A 19190-nucleotide genomic window follows, 5' to 3' on the forward strand; every position below is an offset into this window, starting at 1 on the left:
AAATTAAAGGATCATACACCGTGATCAAGTTAGATTTATTCCAGGAATGCAAGGACAGTTCAACAACTACAAATTAATCTATATGATATACCATATTAACAAAAAAAGGATAAAGATTATATAATCATTTCAATAAATACAGAAAAAAACATTTGACAGAATTCAACATCCATTTACAATAAAAACTGTCAACAATGTAGATATAGAGAGGACATACCTCAACATAATAAAGACTATACCAGTATATGACAAACCCAGAATTCACATACTCAATGGCAAAAAGATCAGGAACAGGACAAGGATTCCCACCCTCAACACTTTTATTTAACACTGGAGGCCTGATGCATGAAATTCATGCAAGAGTAGGCCTTCCTTCCCATGGCTGAGGGCACCGGCTTCGCTATGGCACCCGGGACCTAGGCTTCCATCACAGAGGGAGGCCCTGCCCACCCGCCACAGCCCGCCTGTCGGTGACCTGGGCTTCCCTCTTTTGGGCAATCGTGGAGCCCCCCGATTGATCGCCCTGCCGGCCGGTGGCCTGGGCCTCTCTCTGCAGGGCGATCACGGAGCAATGGCCGGGCCCCTGACCAATTGCATCGCACCCGCCTTGGCTGGTCTGGCGCCAGTGGGTGTCAAAGCGTGGTCCCGGATGGTCGTCCAGATGCTTGTCTGGGTGGTCATTCTGCTGTTCAGCCGTTCAGTCGATTTGTCTATTATGCTTTTAGTATATAGGGTAGTATTGGAAGTCCTAGCCACAACAAGAAAAAAGAAATAAAAGGCATCCAAATTGGAAGGAAGAAGTAAAACTGTCACTACTTACATATGTCATGATACTACATATAGAAAACCCTAAAGATTCCACCAAAAAAGTATTAACTAATAAATTAACTCAGTAAAGTTACAGTGACAAAATTAATATACAGAAATATATTGCATTTCTAGCCTATATAATAAAGAGCTAATATGCTAATTAGACCAAACAGCAGAACGACCGTCTGGACGACCTTCTGGACAAAGCTGGGGCTGCGAGGGCCAAGCCCCTTGCACAATTTTGTGCATCGGGCCTCTACACTAATAATGAACTAGTAGAAAGTGAAATTAAGAAAGCAATTCCATTTATAGTTGTATCAAAATAAAATACCTAGAAATAAATTTAACCAAGAAGATGAGAGACTCTGAAAACTGTAAGGCATTGATGACAGAAATTGAATATGACACAAATAAATGGAAGGATATATCGTGTTCATATTTTAGAAGGATTAATATAATTAAAATATTCATACTAACCAAAGCAATCTTCAGATTCCATGCAAGCCCTATCAAAATTGCAGTGGCAATAATATGGGATTTGTTCAGATGACATCTCCTCAGGGAGACCTTTGTAGTCACCCAATCTAAAGCAGCCTACCATTTGTTTCCACCACATTTCCTGACTTATTTTCTTAATAGCACCTATCATTAGATGAAATTGTTCAGTCTGTTTGTTTAGGATTACTACAATGTCAACAGGAATCTATCTGCCTTGTTCATTGCTGTATCCCCGGGACATGGCCCAGAGCCTGGCACATCAGAGGTGAGTAGTAAACATTTTATATACATGAATTTATTGCAGTGATGACAAAAAGAACAACTTTGATCATCAAAGATTAGTTATACTCCTTTGTCAAGTGAAGGTTAGAAATAAATAAATGTAAAGGTTTAATACTATTTTCATGGAAGTGAAATACCGTGTTTCCCCGAAAATAAAACATCCTCCGAAAATAAGACCTACTTGCAGGTTTCCTTCTGAGTGAAATATAAGGCACCCCCCGAAAATAAGGCCCCCAGGCTCTGTCTCAGAATGAAAATTAATTTACCGTAAACTGGTCGCTAGGGCCACCCCGACTGGCGTCTAGCAACCAGTGACGTTACGTGGAGTCCTGAAGTTACTGCTGTGTGGAGGCGGAGCGGAGGTCGGAGTGAGCGGTGAGCACGGGGTGGGAGAGAGGAGGAGACTTTCGCAGATGCGTGTAGAAGAACAGGAGGATTAGAGCGGACGGGACGCGGCGAAGGTGGTGAGTGCTGGTCTGTCTCTGGTGACACTACCTGATGCTCGCAGCCACCTTCATGATGACTGAAGGTTCTCAGTCAGTGGCAGACCCTGCTCCAGCCCAGATCCAGGCCCCAGCAAGCCCAGTGACAGTCCCCAGGCAGGCCCCAGGGGGTAAATGTCTGATAAAGGGGTAGGGGGGATGTCTGGTGAAGGTGTTCAGTGGCACAGGGGTGGGGGGAGGGGGGATCACTTAAAATGACACAGGAGGCCAAAACCGGTTTGGCTCAGTGGAAGAGCGTCAGCCTGCGGACTGAAGGGTCCCGGGTTCGATTCCGGTCAAGGGCATGTAGCTTGGTTGCGGGCACATCCCCAGTGGGAGGTGTGCAGGAGGCAGCTGATCGATGTTTCTCTCTCATCGATGTTTCTGACTATCTATCACTCTTCCTTCCTCTCTGTAAAAAATCAATAAAATATATTTAAAAAAAAAAAAATAAAAAAAATAAAAAAATAAATAAAATGACACAGGAGGATCAGAGGGGACAATCAAAATGACACAGGAGGATCAAAAGAGGTTACTAAAATGGTAATCCCCCCTCTGATTCTCCTGTGCCATTTTGATTTCCCCCTCTGATCCCCCCTGTGTCATTTTGAGTGATCCCCCTCCCCCCACCTTGATACCCCAATTCCTTTTTTTTTACCCCTAGAAATGAGCACAAAAAGAAAAAGCTACTCCATGGAGTACAAGAAAGGAATCGTGGAAGACTCTTGGGGCCAAAATTTTACTGCTTTCTGCAAAGAGAAGATGTTGAGTATCCGATTGGTCCGAAAATGGCGAGCAGAGTATGGTAACCTCATTGAACAAGTGGACAAGGGAAATGCTAAAAAGCACAAGTGTGGATCAGGTCGGCAACCGTTATTTTCCGAGCTGGAAGACCTGATCTGTGAATGGGTTGTTGACAGGAGAGCAAAGGCTTTGGTTGTGAATAGGGCTCAGATTCAAGAATTTGCCCTTGCAATGGCACCACAGTTTGACATAGCCCCCGAAGACTTCAAAGCATCACAACACTGGCTGGATAATTTCCTTCAGCGAAGTGAACTGTCTTTAAGAAGATCTACAACATTGTTTAGGTTGGAAGATACTCAAGTTATTAAGCGAGCACTTGCATTCAAGTCCTTTATTGATGATGCTGACTTCTCTAAATACAATCTTTCCAACATGATTGCTATGGATGAAACTGCAGTGTTTATGGGCCAATCATCTCAAACAACAATTGAACAGCGGGGTGCCTCCTTAGCGTACATTCCCTCCACTGCTTACGAAAGTGCACGTGTTTCCTGTATTTTGGCAATTCGTCTGGATGGCACTAAAATCCCACCTTTAATCATTTCTAAGGGCAAGAAGGAAAAGATTGAACGTGTTTTGGGCGTTTTTATTCTTGAAACTGAAAAAGCCTGGGCCACACAAGCAGTTATAAGGAAGTGGGTCGATTTAATGCTGCCGCTTGTTATGCGAGGGAGCCAAAGAGGTCTGCTAGTCTGGGATGCAGCCAGCACTCACCGCGCTAAAGACATGAAGACATTTCTTCACGAAAGAAAAATAGATCAGATAATGATTCCCGCAGGAATGACGGCCTATCTCCAGACTCTTGATATTGCAATAAACAAGCCATTCAAAGACAATTTGCGCATGGAAATTAATGACTACATTGAAAATAGAATGGAGAGAAATCAGCGTGGAAACTTTGTGAAACCTAAACTGCAAGAAGTTGTGACTTGAGTGAAGAATTCATGGGACAAAATCACTGACAGTTGCATTGCAAATGCACTGCGAACAGGCTACCTTGACAAGAAGTACTCATTTAAAGACAGTGCTATTGCTAAACATGAGAGATTTGGTCCACTGATTCTGAAAGAAATGGAGTCACAAGAAATTCACCAGGAAATTCAGGAATTGGATTGTTATGATGATGTTCCAGAAGATGATGACATGATTGTCATTGAATAAATGAGTAAATTCTTGATACTGTAGGATTCAGTTTGTCTGGTTTGTGTTGACAACTACCGTACTACCGTACCGTATACAGGTAATTAATTTCCTTTATTTTCATTTAACAATAAATGTGTACCGTATTCTTCTTCATGGAAAAATAAGACATCCCCTGAAAATAAGACCTAGCGTGTCTTTAGGGGCAAAAATTAATATAAGACACTGTCTTATTTTCGGGAAACAGGTAGTAGGGAGGCCCTTACACTCCATACAATATGTAGTGCAGGCACAGTGAACTCCCCAAAAAAGAGCAGCAGAAGTCAGTACCATAACCACCTTGCAAAAGGGAAGTCTGATGTCCACTCAATAGCATCTGTTAATTTGCTTTTTTGTTAGTTATTAATTGTATTGGTTATGTAGTTTTCTTCATATTTAAGATGCTATTTTGTTTATTAAAATTTGAATGAATATCTAGTTAATGTTTTATATAAAGTAACTTTATAATTGAAATAACAAATCAGCACTATGGGTCCTCAAGAATGTTTTCCTTCAAAAGGAATCAGTACTCAACTTTGAGAAACAATGAAATAGGATTAATATCCATAATATGTATTTTTTAAAACCTCGAAAACTGATAGGAAAAGGTAAACAATCTAAAGTGGACAAAGGTTATGAACAGAATCCACAAAGTAAAGTATGTCAATGAATAAATAAAAATATACTTTACTAATAAGATGAAAATTATAGCAATGTGAAGCCATTTATCCTACATAATAAAGAGGGAATGTGCTAATTGACTGTCACATCCTCACAAAGATGGCGGTGCCCACAGCCAATAGGGAGGGAATATGCTAATTGACTACCACGCCCTCAAAGATGGTGGTGCCCACAGCCACAAGATGGCAGCACCCAGTCCCTTCAGCCCCCCAGCCGCCCAGGGCCGGCTCGAGGTGCAGGCAAGCCTTGGATGGCGGCTCTCCAGCTGCCCAGGGCCAGCCTGAGGCACAGGCAAGCTGCCAATGGCAGCTGCCCAGCAGCCCAGGGCCACCCGAGGCTCAGGTAACCAGGGCTGACTGAGGCTTGCGCTGCCGGCAGTGGCAGCAGCAGTGATGTGATGGGAGTGTCGCCTTCCCCTGATCGCCGGGTTGCCTGCCGCCCTGAGGACTCCCGGACTGTGAGAGGGGGCAGGCTGGACTGAGGGACCCCCCTCCAGTGCATGAATTTTCATGCATCGGGCCTCTAGTTTTAACATATCAGTCTAGTAAATATTTTTTAAAATGATAGTGTCAGGTTCAGCAACAATGTGAATAAACAGGCCCTCTCATACACTGTAGGTGGGAAGGTAAACTATTTAAACCTTAGAGTACAATCGGGCAATGTTTTTCAAAATTAACAATGTACATATTTTATGACTTATACAAATGCCACTTCTGAATTCTTACCATTTGCAACAGCATGGGTGGAACTGGAGAGCATTATGCTAAGTGAAATAAGCCAGGGAAAGGTAAATATCACATGATCTCACTCATTTGTGGAATATAATGAACAACATAAACTGATGAACAAAAATAGAACCAGAGTCATAGAAGCATCGAACAGACTGTCCAACCTATGAGGGAAGGAGGAGGATGAAAGGGTAAGAGATCAACCAAAGAACTTGTATGCATGCATATGAGCATAACCAATGGACACAGATAGTAGGGGGATGAGGGCATGTGCTGAGGGGTGTGGGTGGCCGGGGAGAGGTCAATGGAGGAAAAAAGACTTATGTAATACTTTAAACAATAAAGAATTAAAAAAATATTTTTTAAATGCCACTTCTGCCCTGGCTGGTGTGGCTCAGTTTCTTGGGTGTCCTCCCATGCAAGGAAAGGTTACTGGCTTGATTCCCTGTCAGAGCACAGGCCTGGGTTGTGGGTTCAATCCCAGTTAGGGAATATGCAGGAGGCAACTAATTAATATTTTGCTCTCATATTGATATTTCTCTCTCTCTCCCTCTTCCTCTCTCTTTCTACAAATCAATAAAAATATTTTTTAAATGCCACTTCTAGGAACCCATCTTTATATGTATAAAAGAAAGGCCATTCAATGCAGCATTGTCTGAAATAGCAAAATAATAACAACAAAACAAAAAGGAAGTAACCTGAATTCCCATCAATAGGAGGTCCACTTGATGGATGCCATCTTATGGTACAACCATGCAACAAATACAGAGCAGCTGTTAGAAAAGATACCTCTAAATGCATGGATTAGAAAGATTTCTACATAAGTGAAAAGAACCTTTGAAGATCAGTATGTACTGTATAATCTTACTTAAAAACTACAAATGTTTAAACACACACACAAACACACACATTTGAATAAACATATGAAGCAGCCTGAAGGGCAACCATCAACAATGGTAATTAATGTCTGAGAGTGGAGGTGAGAATTTTTACTTTATGCACTTTCACAGCTCCTTCACATGGATTTATAATTATCCAAAGGCATAAATGAGTTCTTCAAAATTAAATATATTCAGACATGCATAAAATTTTTCAGGACACCAGGCATTTACTTTAACAATAATGAAACTATATTAATAAAGGCATATCTCGTTTTATTGCACTTTGTTTTATTGTAATTTGCAAATAATGCCTTTTCTAGGTATCAAAGATTTGTAGCAACCCTGTATTGAGCAAGTCTATTGGTGCTATTTTTTCAACAGGCTCAAATGATGGCTAGCATTTTTTAGCAACAAAGTATTTTTTAATATATTTTGATTGATTTCAGAGAGGAAGGGAGAGGGAGAGAGAGATAGAAACATCAATGATGAGAGAGAATCGTCCATTGGCTACCTCATGCACACCCCACAATGGGAATGGAGCCCACAACCTGGGCATGTGCCTCGACCAGGAATCGAACCATGACTTCCTGATTCACAGGTCAACACTCAACCCAAAGTATTTTTTAATTAAGGTCTATACATTGTATATTAGACATAATGCTATTGCACATTTAATAGACAATGGTATAGTGTAAACATAACTTTTATATGCACTGGGAAAGTAAAAAATGTGTGTGACTCACTTCATTGCAATATTCAGTTTATTGCAGTGGTCTGGAACTGAACCAACAATATCTCTGAGTTATGCCTGTGTGTGTGTGTGTGTGTGTGTGTGTGTGTGTATCCTATCTAATAAAAGAGCAATATGCAAATTGACCATACCTCCGCTACACTCACAAGCCACGCCCACCATCCAATCAGGAGCGAGTATGCAAATTAACCCAACCAAGATGGCTACAGCCACGGAGAGAGCAGGAGGCTTGGGTTTCCCTGGCAATGGAGGAAGCCAAGCTTTCCGCCTGCCCTGGCCTGCCTTGGCCTCCGCTTAAGGCTACAAAGTTTCAATTATAGAAGATAAATAAATCCCAACAAAAATGGCGGCAGCCATGGAGCTGGAGAGAGCAGGAGGCTTGAGTTGCCCCCGGCGATGGAGGAAGCCAAGCTTCTGCAGCCCTGGCCTGCCTTGGCCTCCACTTAAGGCTACAAAGTTCCAATTATAGAAGATAAATAAATCCCAACAAAAATGGCTGCGGCCATGGAGCAAGCAGGAGGCTTGGCTCCGCTCAAGGCTACAAAGTTTCAATTATAGAAGATAAATAAATCCCAGCTACCAGGGCCTCCGCTTCGATCGCCGGGGGGTGTGGCCAGCCTGCAAACCACCACAGGCCCCTCACCCAGGCTGCCCCATGCCCCATGGGAACCCCCACCCTGATCTGGGACACCCTTCAGGGCAAACCAGCCGGCCCCCACCTGTGCACCAGGCCTCTATCCTATCTAATGCTATCTAATAAAAGAATAAAAAGCAAATTGACCATCACTCCAACACACAAGATGGCTGCCCCCATGTGGTCAAATATGACTGCCCCTATGTGGACACAAGATGGCCACCACAAGATGGCCAGCAGGGGAGGGCAGGTGGGAGGGACCAGGCCTGCAAGGGAGGGCAGTTGGGGGCAATCAGGCCTGCAGGGGAGGGCAGTTGGGAGTGACCAAGCCTGCAGGGGAGGGCAGTTAGGGGTGACCAGGTCTGCAGAGGAGGGCAGTTAGGGGCAAACAGGCTGGCAGGGGAGCAGTTAGGCATTGATCAGGCTGGCAGGGGAATGATTAGGGGGTGATCAGGCTGGCAGGCAGAAGTGGTTAGGGGCAATCAGGAAGGCAGGCAGGTGAGTGGTTGGGAGCCAGCAGTCCTGGATTGTGAGAGGGATGTCCGACTGCCTGGTAGGATCGGGCCTAAACGGGCAGTCGGACATCCCTTGAGGGGTCCCAGATTGGAGAGGGTGCAGGCTGGGCTGAGGAACACAACCCCCCGTGCATGAATTTCGTGCACCGGGCCTCTAGTATATATATAATTCTTACTGAAGTTCCCAGTATTAAATGGTACCCTAATATCCAAAAGAGCCGTAAATCTACATAGTTAAGTATCATATTGTACATAATCCTAGAGAAGATTTATCTACTAGAAAATTTTGTTCACCACCATATCCCTCCCACTTCAAACTGTTTATAATTCAATATTTTTAAATAAGTAATTGTGTTTACAAATTCATAAACAAGTCTTAACTTTCAGATTTTCATTTCTTCTCTGGTAAGTGTCTAGAAATATTCCATCCCTTCCCAGAGCAGTTTTGCAACTTCCTCTGTAGCCCAAAGTGGCTAAGATGTTGGGTTTTGAACTTACCAGAGGCTCTAGTTTTCTAGGCTGCTGTCGTTTTCTTGTCCTTTCCTGGGCTTTGGTATTGCGTTTAAATACCAGGACTTGTGTATCTTCTGCATTTTCTACGGGTGTTGCAAAACTTTGTTTTCCCTTTGCTTTTTTACTTTCCAGTTTTGGATGTGACACCTGCCTGTCAATATTTTCGAGGTCGAGGTCCGTTTCAGAGGTGTGAAAAGCCATCCTTACTCCTACAAGAGTAGGGTCAGAAAAAGACAAATGAAGAGCAACAGAACTGAGGAAGTGGGTGGGGACTTAAGAACTAGAGAGAGCTGAGTTTCCTCACTGCCAAAGAAAACCCATCAAAGTTACCCCATTCTTCCCCAAATGAGGACTTGAACCAGAGGAATGAAAATTAGGAACTGTGCCTGGCCTTCAAGAAGCCCTGTAGTTGGGGTGGAACCTAGAAATTTGCATTTGTAACAAGTTATTGGGTGATGCTGCTGCTGCTGATGATGATGATGCCACTAATTTGGGGACCACAATGGGCTAGATGGGAAGGATGAAGAGAAATGCAATTAGTATTGAAGTATTGAGATCATTGTTTCTCACACTTGAGTAAACAAAATATCTCCAGGGAAGCTTGTCCAAAATGCTGGTAATTCTAATACAAGCAATCTGAGAACTACAGCCTAGGTACTCATGAAGAGAAGAAGAGAATTGAGGGCTAAATTCTTCTGGAACTTTTATGTGCAGGAGAGTCTCTTAAGAAGCTTGTTAAAATGAAGGTTTTGATTCAAACACATTGAATAGCCAGGTCCTAGAACGCTAGAACTGTGAGACTTTTGTAGTGGAATTGCATTCTCATTACCACTCACACTCCCAACCCACCAAATGGACAGAGATATTTCTCTCCAAAATGGTAGTCTGGCACATGAGGTCTTCAACCAGGAGTCAGCTGGACTGGCTTTTAGTCTAGATCTGCATCTGGCCAATCAAAATCTGATGCAAAAAGCAAGGAGGTGGGCAGCACTGAAACAAGCCAAGACTGAGTTGCCAACTCCAGGGAAAGTGAGATACGGTTCATGGATGAGGACATCAGGTGATGACTCATGAAATCCCACTGGGGGGCAGCCCATGATTGAATGTAGTCTCTGTGGAACATGAATCCACCTCTCCGGTGCTAAGATGAAGAAAACCAATGTCCCTGACTTCTTTTACTGCCAGAAGTACAAGGAACCGTGGCCAGAGGCCTGGTGGTTAGGGGAGCCTCCCAAATCTGGAGAACCCTGACATCATCATCTCCAGGCTGGAACTTCCAAATGACAAAGTACTTGGGAAATGAGCCTCGGGGGCTCACTCTGTTGCCTGAAGCTCAGATACTGTCCCACTTCAAGGGAGGGATTCCCAAGGGAGATGGTTTAGAAATGAATACCTACGCTACTCTTCCTTCCTTCCTTGTGGTCTTGAACTGGGACCCATTACAGTGGGAGGCTGTCTGGGTCCTAGACACTATCTCTGTCCCTTGGATCTGCCACTTCTCACTTTTCAGGCCACGGTTGGGATTGGAATGGAATGGGATGGGACTGTTGTCTACAAAACTCTAGTGTCAATACAGCACGCCCCGCCTCATCTTTTCTTCTATCTCACTCCCCACTTATTCTACACTGGTTTTATTTTTAATCTTGGACTTCCCCCTTTTGGGCATGGCAGCTCAGAGGTGGAGTACCAACCAGAACCTGGCAGAGGAAGGAAGGAAAACAGGTGACCATTCTCTCACTCACCTCTTTTGTTTATAATGATACTGGCCAGCCATTTGTGAAAGACAGTCTGCATGTTGTAAACAAAGCAGAGTGGGCTCTTTAAAACTGCAAGTCTCCTCTGCAATTATAATTTTGCAAGTAACCACATTAAAAAACACAACATATGGAACCGGTGACACTAATTTTAATAATGTGCTTTATTTTACATATCCAAAATATTATCATTTCAACACATAATCAATATCAAACGTATTCATGTGATATCTTACTTTTTTTTGCTGTCTTGGAAAGCCGGTGTGCATTTCACACGTAGAGCACACCTCAGTTCAGAACAGCCACAGGGTGAAGAGCACAGGTCTAGATCTGACCACTCTGTGGAATCTTGGACCAGTCTTCGCTGTCTCTATTCCTCATTTCCCACCCCCTCTAAAACGCGAGGGAATCACTGCAACGCCTTTCCATTGACTTCCTCTGCCCGTGGGAGTTTTTCCTCGTGAGCTCCGAAAACCATGCGGTCTTTGGTCTAAAAGTCAGAGCCCAGCCCCACAGTTTGATTCCTCAAGACTCACCAAGTCAGACTAGAGCAGCCGCCTCCGCCGCCTCGGGTCTCCAGAGACAGCAAATGCAAGGCTGGGAGTAGAAAGTTGGCGTCCCAGGAGAAGTTTCCCGTTGCCTAGCAGCCAGCAGGTCTCTCCGGGGCGCACAGGTCCTACTTCGCTGGTTGGGGGAGAGCCGGCACTGGACCCGCCCTGTCCCTCCTCCGTGCTGGGGACAGAGCAGTCCCCAAGCCCGAAGGCGAGGCAGCCAATGGAGGTGGTCTGTTCTGTTTGTTCCTTCGCTCTCCAACCACCCATGCTCCTTGTCCCTCCCTCCTCCTGCAGGAATCTTTTCTGTTTCCTCTGCCAGAGGCCCACAGGCAGACTGGACGTTCGCACTAACCTAACTTGCTCTGGTTCCAAGAATCAAGAATTTCTGGAGAGGGAAATGCGTTGTTAAGCAGTTCGGATCCCCCTCTCAAAGGGAGCGACAATTCTGCATCTCCACCCCACCCACACCCTCCTCTCTGGAGTGTCCAAAGGCGCAAGAAGTGAGGTCTCTTCTTTCCCTCCAACTGCACGGTGTTGGTTTTTTTTTTTTTCTTTTCCACCTGGGAGGTAATCCAGTGTCAGACACAACACAAGCCTATGTTACCGATTCCCCGCGCCCTATGTACCAAAGCGGACCCTGGATATTGTTCTGCCATTTAGACCCGCTTCATCAGGTCCCCAAATGACTGCTGCTAATGCTACATGGAGGCGACTCCAGGGAAGCCCAGCGCAGGTGGCTCGCTGAACATGCCTTGTCTCAGTGATCAAGAAACGTTACACTAGACTAGGACAAAGTCCTAGTTTTCAACTGCTCCTCCAAGATGACCTAATCACAGCTGGAACTCATTATCTTCTCTTGAGCTTTCTAGTCCTTATTTAAAACAACCTTATATTTGTTTCTTGCTTTGAATGCCAAGTCCCATACAAAATGCTTTACCTATCATCCATACAACCTGCATTTTCTCAATCTTAAAATATTCAGTTATGTATTTTACATGCTAGTTGTGGTATCATCTACAAGGTAAAGAATGAAAGATAGAGTGTTTTAATACCAGAAAGTAGGACATAAAACAAGAATAGGTGATGGAAAGTTGTGCCATCTCACACCAACATAGGTGCATGCACGCACACCCATTACATGCTGGCATATAAGACATGCAGATGTAGAAGACATCCCGATTTCACACAGAAATTGATGGGGGGAAGGAGAGTAAGTACTTTTCATCAATCAAGAAATGATTTTAAAACGATTTTGAAAGAAAAATATGTCTTACTACTAACCTGACTATGTCTAGTGGCTTTCTCCTGGTATTTGTTTACTCTAAGCACTTACTTTTTTCAGTGGATGACAGACCAACCAACACTCTGGCTCTAGCCCAACCTGCTTTCTATTCTGATACTAGAGGCCCGGTGCCTGAAATTCGTGCACTCGGGGGGGGGGGGGGGGGCGGGGGGAGTAGTCCCTCAGCCCAGCCTGTGCCCTCTCGCAGTCCGGGAGCCCTTGGTGGATGTCTGACTGATGGCTTAGGCCCGCTCCCCACGGGAGAGGCTCCTGCCACCACCGCTGCACTTGTCAGCAGTGAGCCCGGCTCAGGGCTGCTTGCTGAGCGGCGTTCCCCCTGTGGGAGCCCACTGACCACCAGGGGCAGCTCCTGCGTTGAGAATCTGCCCCCTGGTGGTTAGTACATGTCATAGTGACCGGTCGTTCTGCTGTTCGGTCGATTTGCATATTAGCCTTTTATTATATAGGATTACATATTACTTTAATGTCTCATTTCCCAATATATGACAGTCACTTTTTAAAGTATGTTTAGGCTGCCTGGCTGGTGTTTCTCAGTGGTTGAGCATCAACCTATGAACCAGGACGTCACAGTTCGATTCCTGGTCAGGGCACATGCCCGAGTTGCAGGCTAGAACCCCAGTGTGGGTATGCAGGAGGAAGCCAATCAATGATTCTCTTCCATCATTGATGTTTCTATCTTTCTCTCCCTCTCCCTTCCTCTCTAAAATCAATAATAAAAATACCGGTATATTAAAGTATGTTTAGGCTAAAAATTTACAGTCTTTTGGTATTACCCAAACAATTTAAATATTTGTAGAAAAAGTAAACACCTACATTTTCAATAGTTTATCAGTATTACTACTGAGTCTACAAACTATGAGAATAACAAAAAACCTACTCTTTTACTTCCTCTTAAATTCCAATTATTGAATCATAAACGGTACTCCATTTGAGATGATATTTTATTCAGAATATTTTGTGAATTATATTGAATTGTTAGTATGATTTCTTCAGAGTTCTTAATCAGGATAAATCCTCTTTCATTTTTCAGGGTTACTGAGATGTAGAATTAGAACTTGATGGCACTATTTATCTTCAGAGGGTAATATGACATAATGGAGATGAGCATGGACTCTGAAAGTTGAGGAACCCAAGCTCAAATAATAAGCGACTTTCAGTACTAGAAAACACTTATATTTAACTCCACCTGTGCATGAAACATAAATGTAGAGATCAAACTTGTTTACATATGTAACACCCAATATAAGATGTAGAATCTTTTTCAAGATTTTAGAAGTTTCTTTCATCCCCTTTTCTGACTATTACCCTCAGAATTTAATTTTCTGACCTTTATAATCATTGATAGTACCATCAGTTCATGAAATTCATATCAGTGGATTTATATGATGTATTCTCATTTGTGTCTCACTTCTTTTGCTCAACATAATGTCTATGAAATTAACCCATATTATTCTTCATATCAGGATTTTATTCTTTTATATAGGTGTGTAGTATTCTATTATTTGAATTTACTACCATTCTTCCATTTTCCTGTAGGCAGTTTTGTAAGTTGTTTCTAATTTGAAAATATTATGAATAAAGCTACACTAAACATCCTTTCACATATGATTTTGAGGACCTATATGCTCATGTCTTTTGGATATATAAAAGCAGTAAATTTAATGACTCATGATGTAGGCATATGTTTAGTTTTAGTAGATACAGTTTTGCATCCTTTTATCCAATTTATACAACCACCAGCAGTGAATGAGAGTTCCAGATCCTGCAGATATTTGTCAATAATATTATAAACCTATTTAATTTTAGCTATCCTGGTAAGTAAGTAATGGAGGAATAAATTTGAGTTTACCTGGATAGATGATACTGAATATATTTCATATATTTTTTGAGATTTGGATATTATTCTTTATCAATTCTTGTTTACATTTGTGTTTTCTCTTTCATGAGGTGCCTTGATTTTCCCCATATTGCTGAAGGATATTTTCATTGGAAATAGGACTCTGTTGACAGTTCTTTAATTTTTAGACTTTATGGTTTCTAATGGAAAACCTATTGTCATGAGAATTACTTTTTCCTTATTTGTCATTCAGAACTTTCAAGATTTTTTTTCTTTGTTTTTATTTTTATTTTTCAGAAGTTTGACTATGATGTGGGTGTTGATATCTTTGGGTTTATCTCATTTTGTATTTGCTTACCTTCTTAAAGTTGAGGATTTCTGTCTTTTGACCAATTGGAAGAGTTTTCAGCAATTATTTCTTCAAGTACTCTTTCAGCTCCATCTCTTTTAATTTCTTCCTGGACTCCAAATATTAGGGTTTTATTTATTTATTTATTTATTTATTTATTTATTATTTATTTTTTGTTGTTATGACTCCACTGATTCCTGTGGTTCTGATCTTTTTCTGTTGTTTTCAAGCCCATTTTCTCCCTATTCTCATTGGATATTTTTATTGTTATATTTTCTAGTTCCTGGACTGTTTCCTTTGTTCCATCCATTCTGCTTTGAGCCTATTCACTGAGTTATTTATATCAGTTATTATATTCTTCTGTACTATAATTTTCATTTGGTTCTTCTTTATAGTTTCATTTTCTTTGCTGAGATTTTCTATTTACTTACCATAACTTTCTTTTTTTCCCATTTAAGATTGTTCAAAATCACTCATGTAAAGATTGTTTTGATGGCTGCTTTAAACTTATTATCAAACTAGACGGTGCATGAAATTCATGCACGGGGGCAGGGATGTGTGTCCCTCAGCCCAGCCTGCACCCTCTCCAATCTGGGACCCCTCAAGGGATGTCCGACTGCCCGTTTAGGCCCAATCCTGGTAGTCCACAATTCAGGACTGCTGGCTCCCAACTGCTCACCTGCCTGCCAGCCTGATCGATGCCTAACTGCTCCCCTGCTGGCCCAATTGCTCCTAACTTCCCTCCCCTGTCAGCCTGGTTGCCCCAAACTGCTCTCCCCTGCCCCTGTCGGCCTGGTCACCCCCAACTGCTCTTCCCTGCAGGCCTGATCCCCCACAACTGCCCTCCCCTGTAGACCTGGTCCCCCCCAACTGTCCTCCCCTGCAGGCCTGATCACCCCCAACTGTCCTCCCTTACATGCCTGATCACCCACAACTGTCCTTCCCTGCAGGCCTGGGTTCCCCCCAACTGCCCTCCCCTGCAGGTCTGGTCCCACCCAACTATCCTCCCCTGCAGGCCTGATCACCCCCAACTGCCCTCCCCTGCAGGCCTGGTCACCCCTAACTGCCCTCCTCTGCAGGCCTGATCACCCCCAACTGCCCTCCCCTGCAGGCCTGATCGCCTCCAACTGCCCTCCCTTGCAGGCTTGGTTCCTCCCAACTGCTTTCCCCTGCTGGCCTGATTGCCCACAACTGCCCTACCCTCCCGGCCATCTTGTGGCAGCCATCTTGTATCCACATGGGGGTGGCCATCTTTGACCACATTGGGGGCGGCATCTTGTGTCTTGGAGTGATGATCAATTTGCATATTACCTCTTTATTATGTAGGATAACTCTATCATCTCTACTATCTCACTGTTAGTATCTATAGTCTTTTTTATTCAGTTTTAGATCTTTCTGCTTCTTTGTATGAATAATTTGATAATTGAAACCTAGAAATTTTGAGCATTATGAAACTCTGGATCTTTTTCAACCCTGTTTTATCTGGCTTGCTTTGATATTGCTCTGGTAGGGGAAGGTTGAGATGCCACCTCACTATTTCAAGAAGAGAGTAAAAGTTCAGGTTCCCCACTTGGCCCAAGGTTTACAGGTGTGTGTTGGGGGGAGGAGAGTGATGGGTATTCATTATTTTATGGGGTGGTGGGAGTTCTGGCTTCCTGCTATTCTTCTGCCAATATCTACCCATGTGGAGGGATAGGTCTGCCTTGTTTCTATATCTTACAGTTTCCACTTACATGACCCAGGACTGACTCCTGCTGCACCAGCTGGGACCCTAGCCTGCTGTTCGGTTGTCTGTTCAGTCGTTTAGGTTGTGACAAACCCTGGCTCTTTATATATTAGGATTTGATGTTGCCCATGTGTTATAGCAGATAATTCCCCCATCACTTGTGACAGGTCTCAGATGTCTGGGAAAAGCTCAGTCTCTCCCCTTCATGCAGAGGCTGCAGATTTTTGTTAAGAAATGGGATGTGCATGCCCTATCTGGTTTGGCTCAGTGGATAGTGTGTCAGCCTGTGGACTGAAGGATCCCAGGTTTGATTCCAGTCAAGGGCACATGCCCAGGTTGAGACCTTGATCCCATTGTCGGGCATGCAGGAGGCAGCCAATCAATGATTCTCTCTCATCATTGATGTTTCTATCTCTCTCTCCCTCTCCCTTTCTCTCTGAAATCAATATATATATATATATATATATATATATATATATATATATATATATATATATGAAAGAAACAGGATGTGTAGCTTCTCCCTGCAGAGGTCTCTGCTGTGCATTCCACCACAAGGGGCAGCAACATCATGGATTAATTTATGTCTTCTGCATAAATAGGGTAATTTTTTTATGCATCTGAAAATGTGGTGGAAGGTATTTCAGATGATAAGATACACCATTCACTAGTAACAGTTAAAACAAAGCAATAAACATAAATGTGAACTAAGATTTAACCTGGTTAATGTATGCCTCTGAATCAAGGAAATTAGGCATCACATAGTTTGTTTTAAATTTTCACATTTTGCCTCAGACTGGACCAGCTCCAGTCTGGGTACAAGTGAGAACTTACTCTACAGACATTAAGGGCCCCCCACTTGTGGATGCCCAGGGTCGGGTGGGGGTCAGAGGCAGGACTAACTTTAGTCTCTTAGGTAAACCAGGCAGGAAGACAGACAAGACAAGCTCGTGGCTTCTGTGACTTGCTATGTAAAATTTACAACCTGACTGGGAAAATGCCCCAAATATTAAAAACCTCCAAATGACCAGCTCACAGCCATGAAATGTGTGCAGCCCTTAAAGCACCCCAAACCTCCCCTAAACTTCTGCCCCATAGTTGTTCAAAGCTGCATGCAGCCTTAGCCGGCAAAGGCTCAGGAATAGGACTCAGAGAGGTAGATGCAGGACCAAGGCTGACAGCCCAGGGCCACACTTTAATGCCCAAAGGACCTAAGATTAACACCAGTGTGTGGTTGTGCATGACTGTATTCTGTCTCTCTCAGACATTTTCTGTCCCCCTCCCCACACACTTCTGGCCTGTCCCTTAATCCCACTGTACTTGGATGACCACCTCTGGGTTAGGCAAAAGAAAGACAAGCTGTAGTGATTAGCCAAATCTGATAAGGCAGAATCACCTTGGGATCCTGAGGAGAAAGGCAAGGTATTTTACTTGGGGGCAAAAAACATCACTACAATGCTCAATCTAGAGGACAAAGGGCTCTGCTTGAAGGTTCCCCCTGGTCAAATCCCTCACCTAGATGTACCTCATGACCCACAGCCATATTTCTCATTTCTTTGCCCAGGATGAGAAGAGGAACCCAGTGGAACCCAGCACCTGAGCTCTCCAAGGATAATTCCTGTTCCTGAGAGACCAAAGGGCTCTATACAGCGGAGATGAGTCTGAAATCAGCCAGTTTGGTTTTGAACACCCCCCTCCACCATCCACAGAAGTCCAGGGAGACCAGCTCCTGCCATGGTCCTTGATCCATTTCAAAGGAAGCAGCCGGAACTCCACAGCTCTTTCTGCCCACCAGCTCTTTAGCCAGTCAATCTACACACACTCACAAATAGCTACCCCAGATTTAGCCAACCATAGATGTTTTTATTAATTCCAGCAGTTTTACAGCTTGATCTCAGACATACTGCACGTAAAGGCCACCCTTCCCAAACATAACCTTTTTTGAACAAATATAGAACATTTTCTTAAGAGCCAACCAGCAAAGGGGTGATTTTCTTTACTTACTTTATTTTTCTGAGACTTGCATGCTGAAAAGCCCAGGCTCTTCAGTTTCTCTAAAGTTTCCTTTGAGATTTACCCCTCTTGATCAATTTTTCGAGTCCACTGCCAAAAAGAAATAACTTGATGGAACAAAACATAAGCTATATTTATACAAATACAAGTAAACGGAACGAATTTTTAAATCCTCACCTGATGATCATTTATTTGAGAGAGGAGAGAGAAAGAAAAAAAGAAACATCATTGTGAGAGGGAAACATTGCTCAGTTGCCTCCTGTACACGCCCAGACCTAGAGGAACCTGCAATCTGGGTATGTGCCCTGACCAGGAATTGAACCTGCAACCTTTTTGTGCATGGGACGATGCCCATCCAACTAAGCCACACCAGCCAGGGCCAGAACAATTTTTGTGTAGTATACAATCCCAGTGTCAGAAACTTTAAAACTGGAAGTTGTCTAGTCATGGTCATTCAGAATGTGTTCAACTTTACCTAATGAGCCCAGAAAGAATTGTGTTTAGAAAAATTTACCAATACCAGGTTGATTGTTTCTTAGTTTTCATGTGGATGTATTTCATTGTGTAAAACTGCAGCAAAACGTAATTTATGAGATGTAGACTTTTCTGTAGGTATACTAAATTTGAATTTTTAAAAATCACTAGTACTTTCTAGAAAATTAGAAACACAACTCCCAGAACTGCTCTAGAATGTTAGGCTAGATATCCACATTCTAGGCTACATGTGGGCCTAGCCCTAGACCTTCCCAGTTTTCAGAAACCAGGACTCTTTCACCATAGTCCACAGGTTCTGAGAACAGTTTAGTCTGTTTAACACCAATACTCACATTCATTGGAGGAACACTGACCAGTCACTAGTATTAGGTCTGCAATGTACAATTCTGTATTGATCAAGT

General features: G+C 43.2%; 1 protein-coding gene across 1 annotated transcript in view; it reads right to left on the minus strand.

Annotated features, from left to right (window-relative positions):
- DNAH6 (dynein axonemal heavy chain 6) overlaps positions 1-8959 on the minus strand; it is a gene marked incomplete at its 5' end in the record, with an annotated part of 243258 nt that extends 234299 nt beyond the window's left edge. The window contains one exon of the mRNA XM_080684947.1: positions 8744-8959. Within this exon, the coding sequence (XP_080541073.1) occupies positions 8744-8959 (216 nt within the window). The remainder of the gene's footprint in view (positions 1-8743) is intronic.
- Positions 8960-19190: the final 10231 nt, after the last annotated feature.

This window comes from Plecotus auritus (assembly GCF_963455305.1).
Source record: "Plecotus auritus genome assembly, chromosome: 8".
NCBI classification, from domain to species: domain Eukaryota; kingdom Metazoa; phylum Chordata; class Mammalia; order Chiroptera; family Vespertilionidae; genus Plecotus; species Plecotus auritus.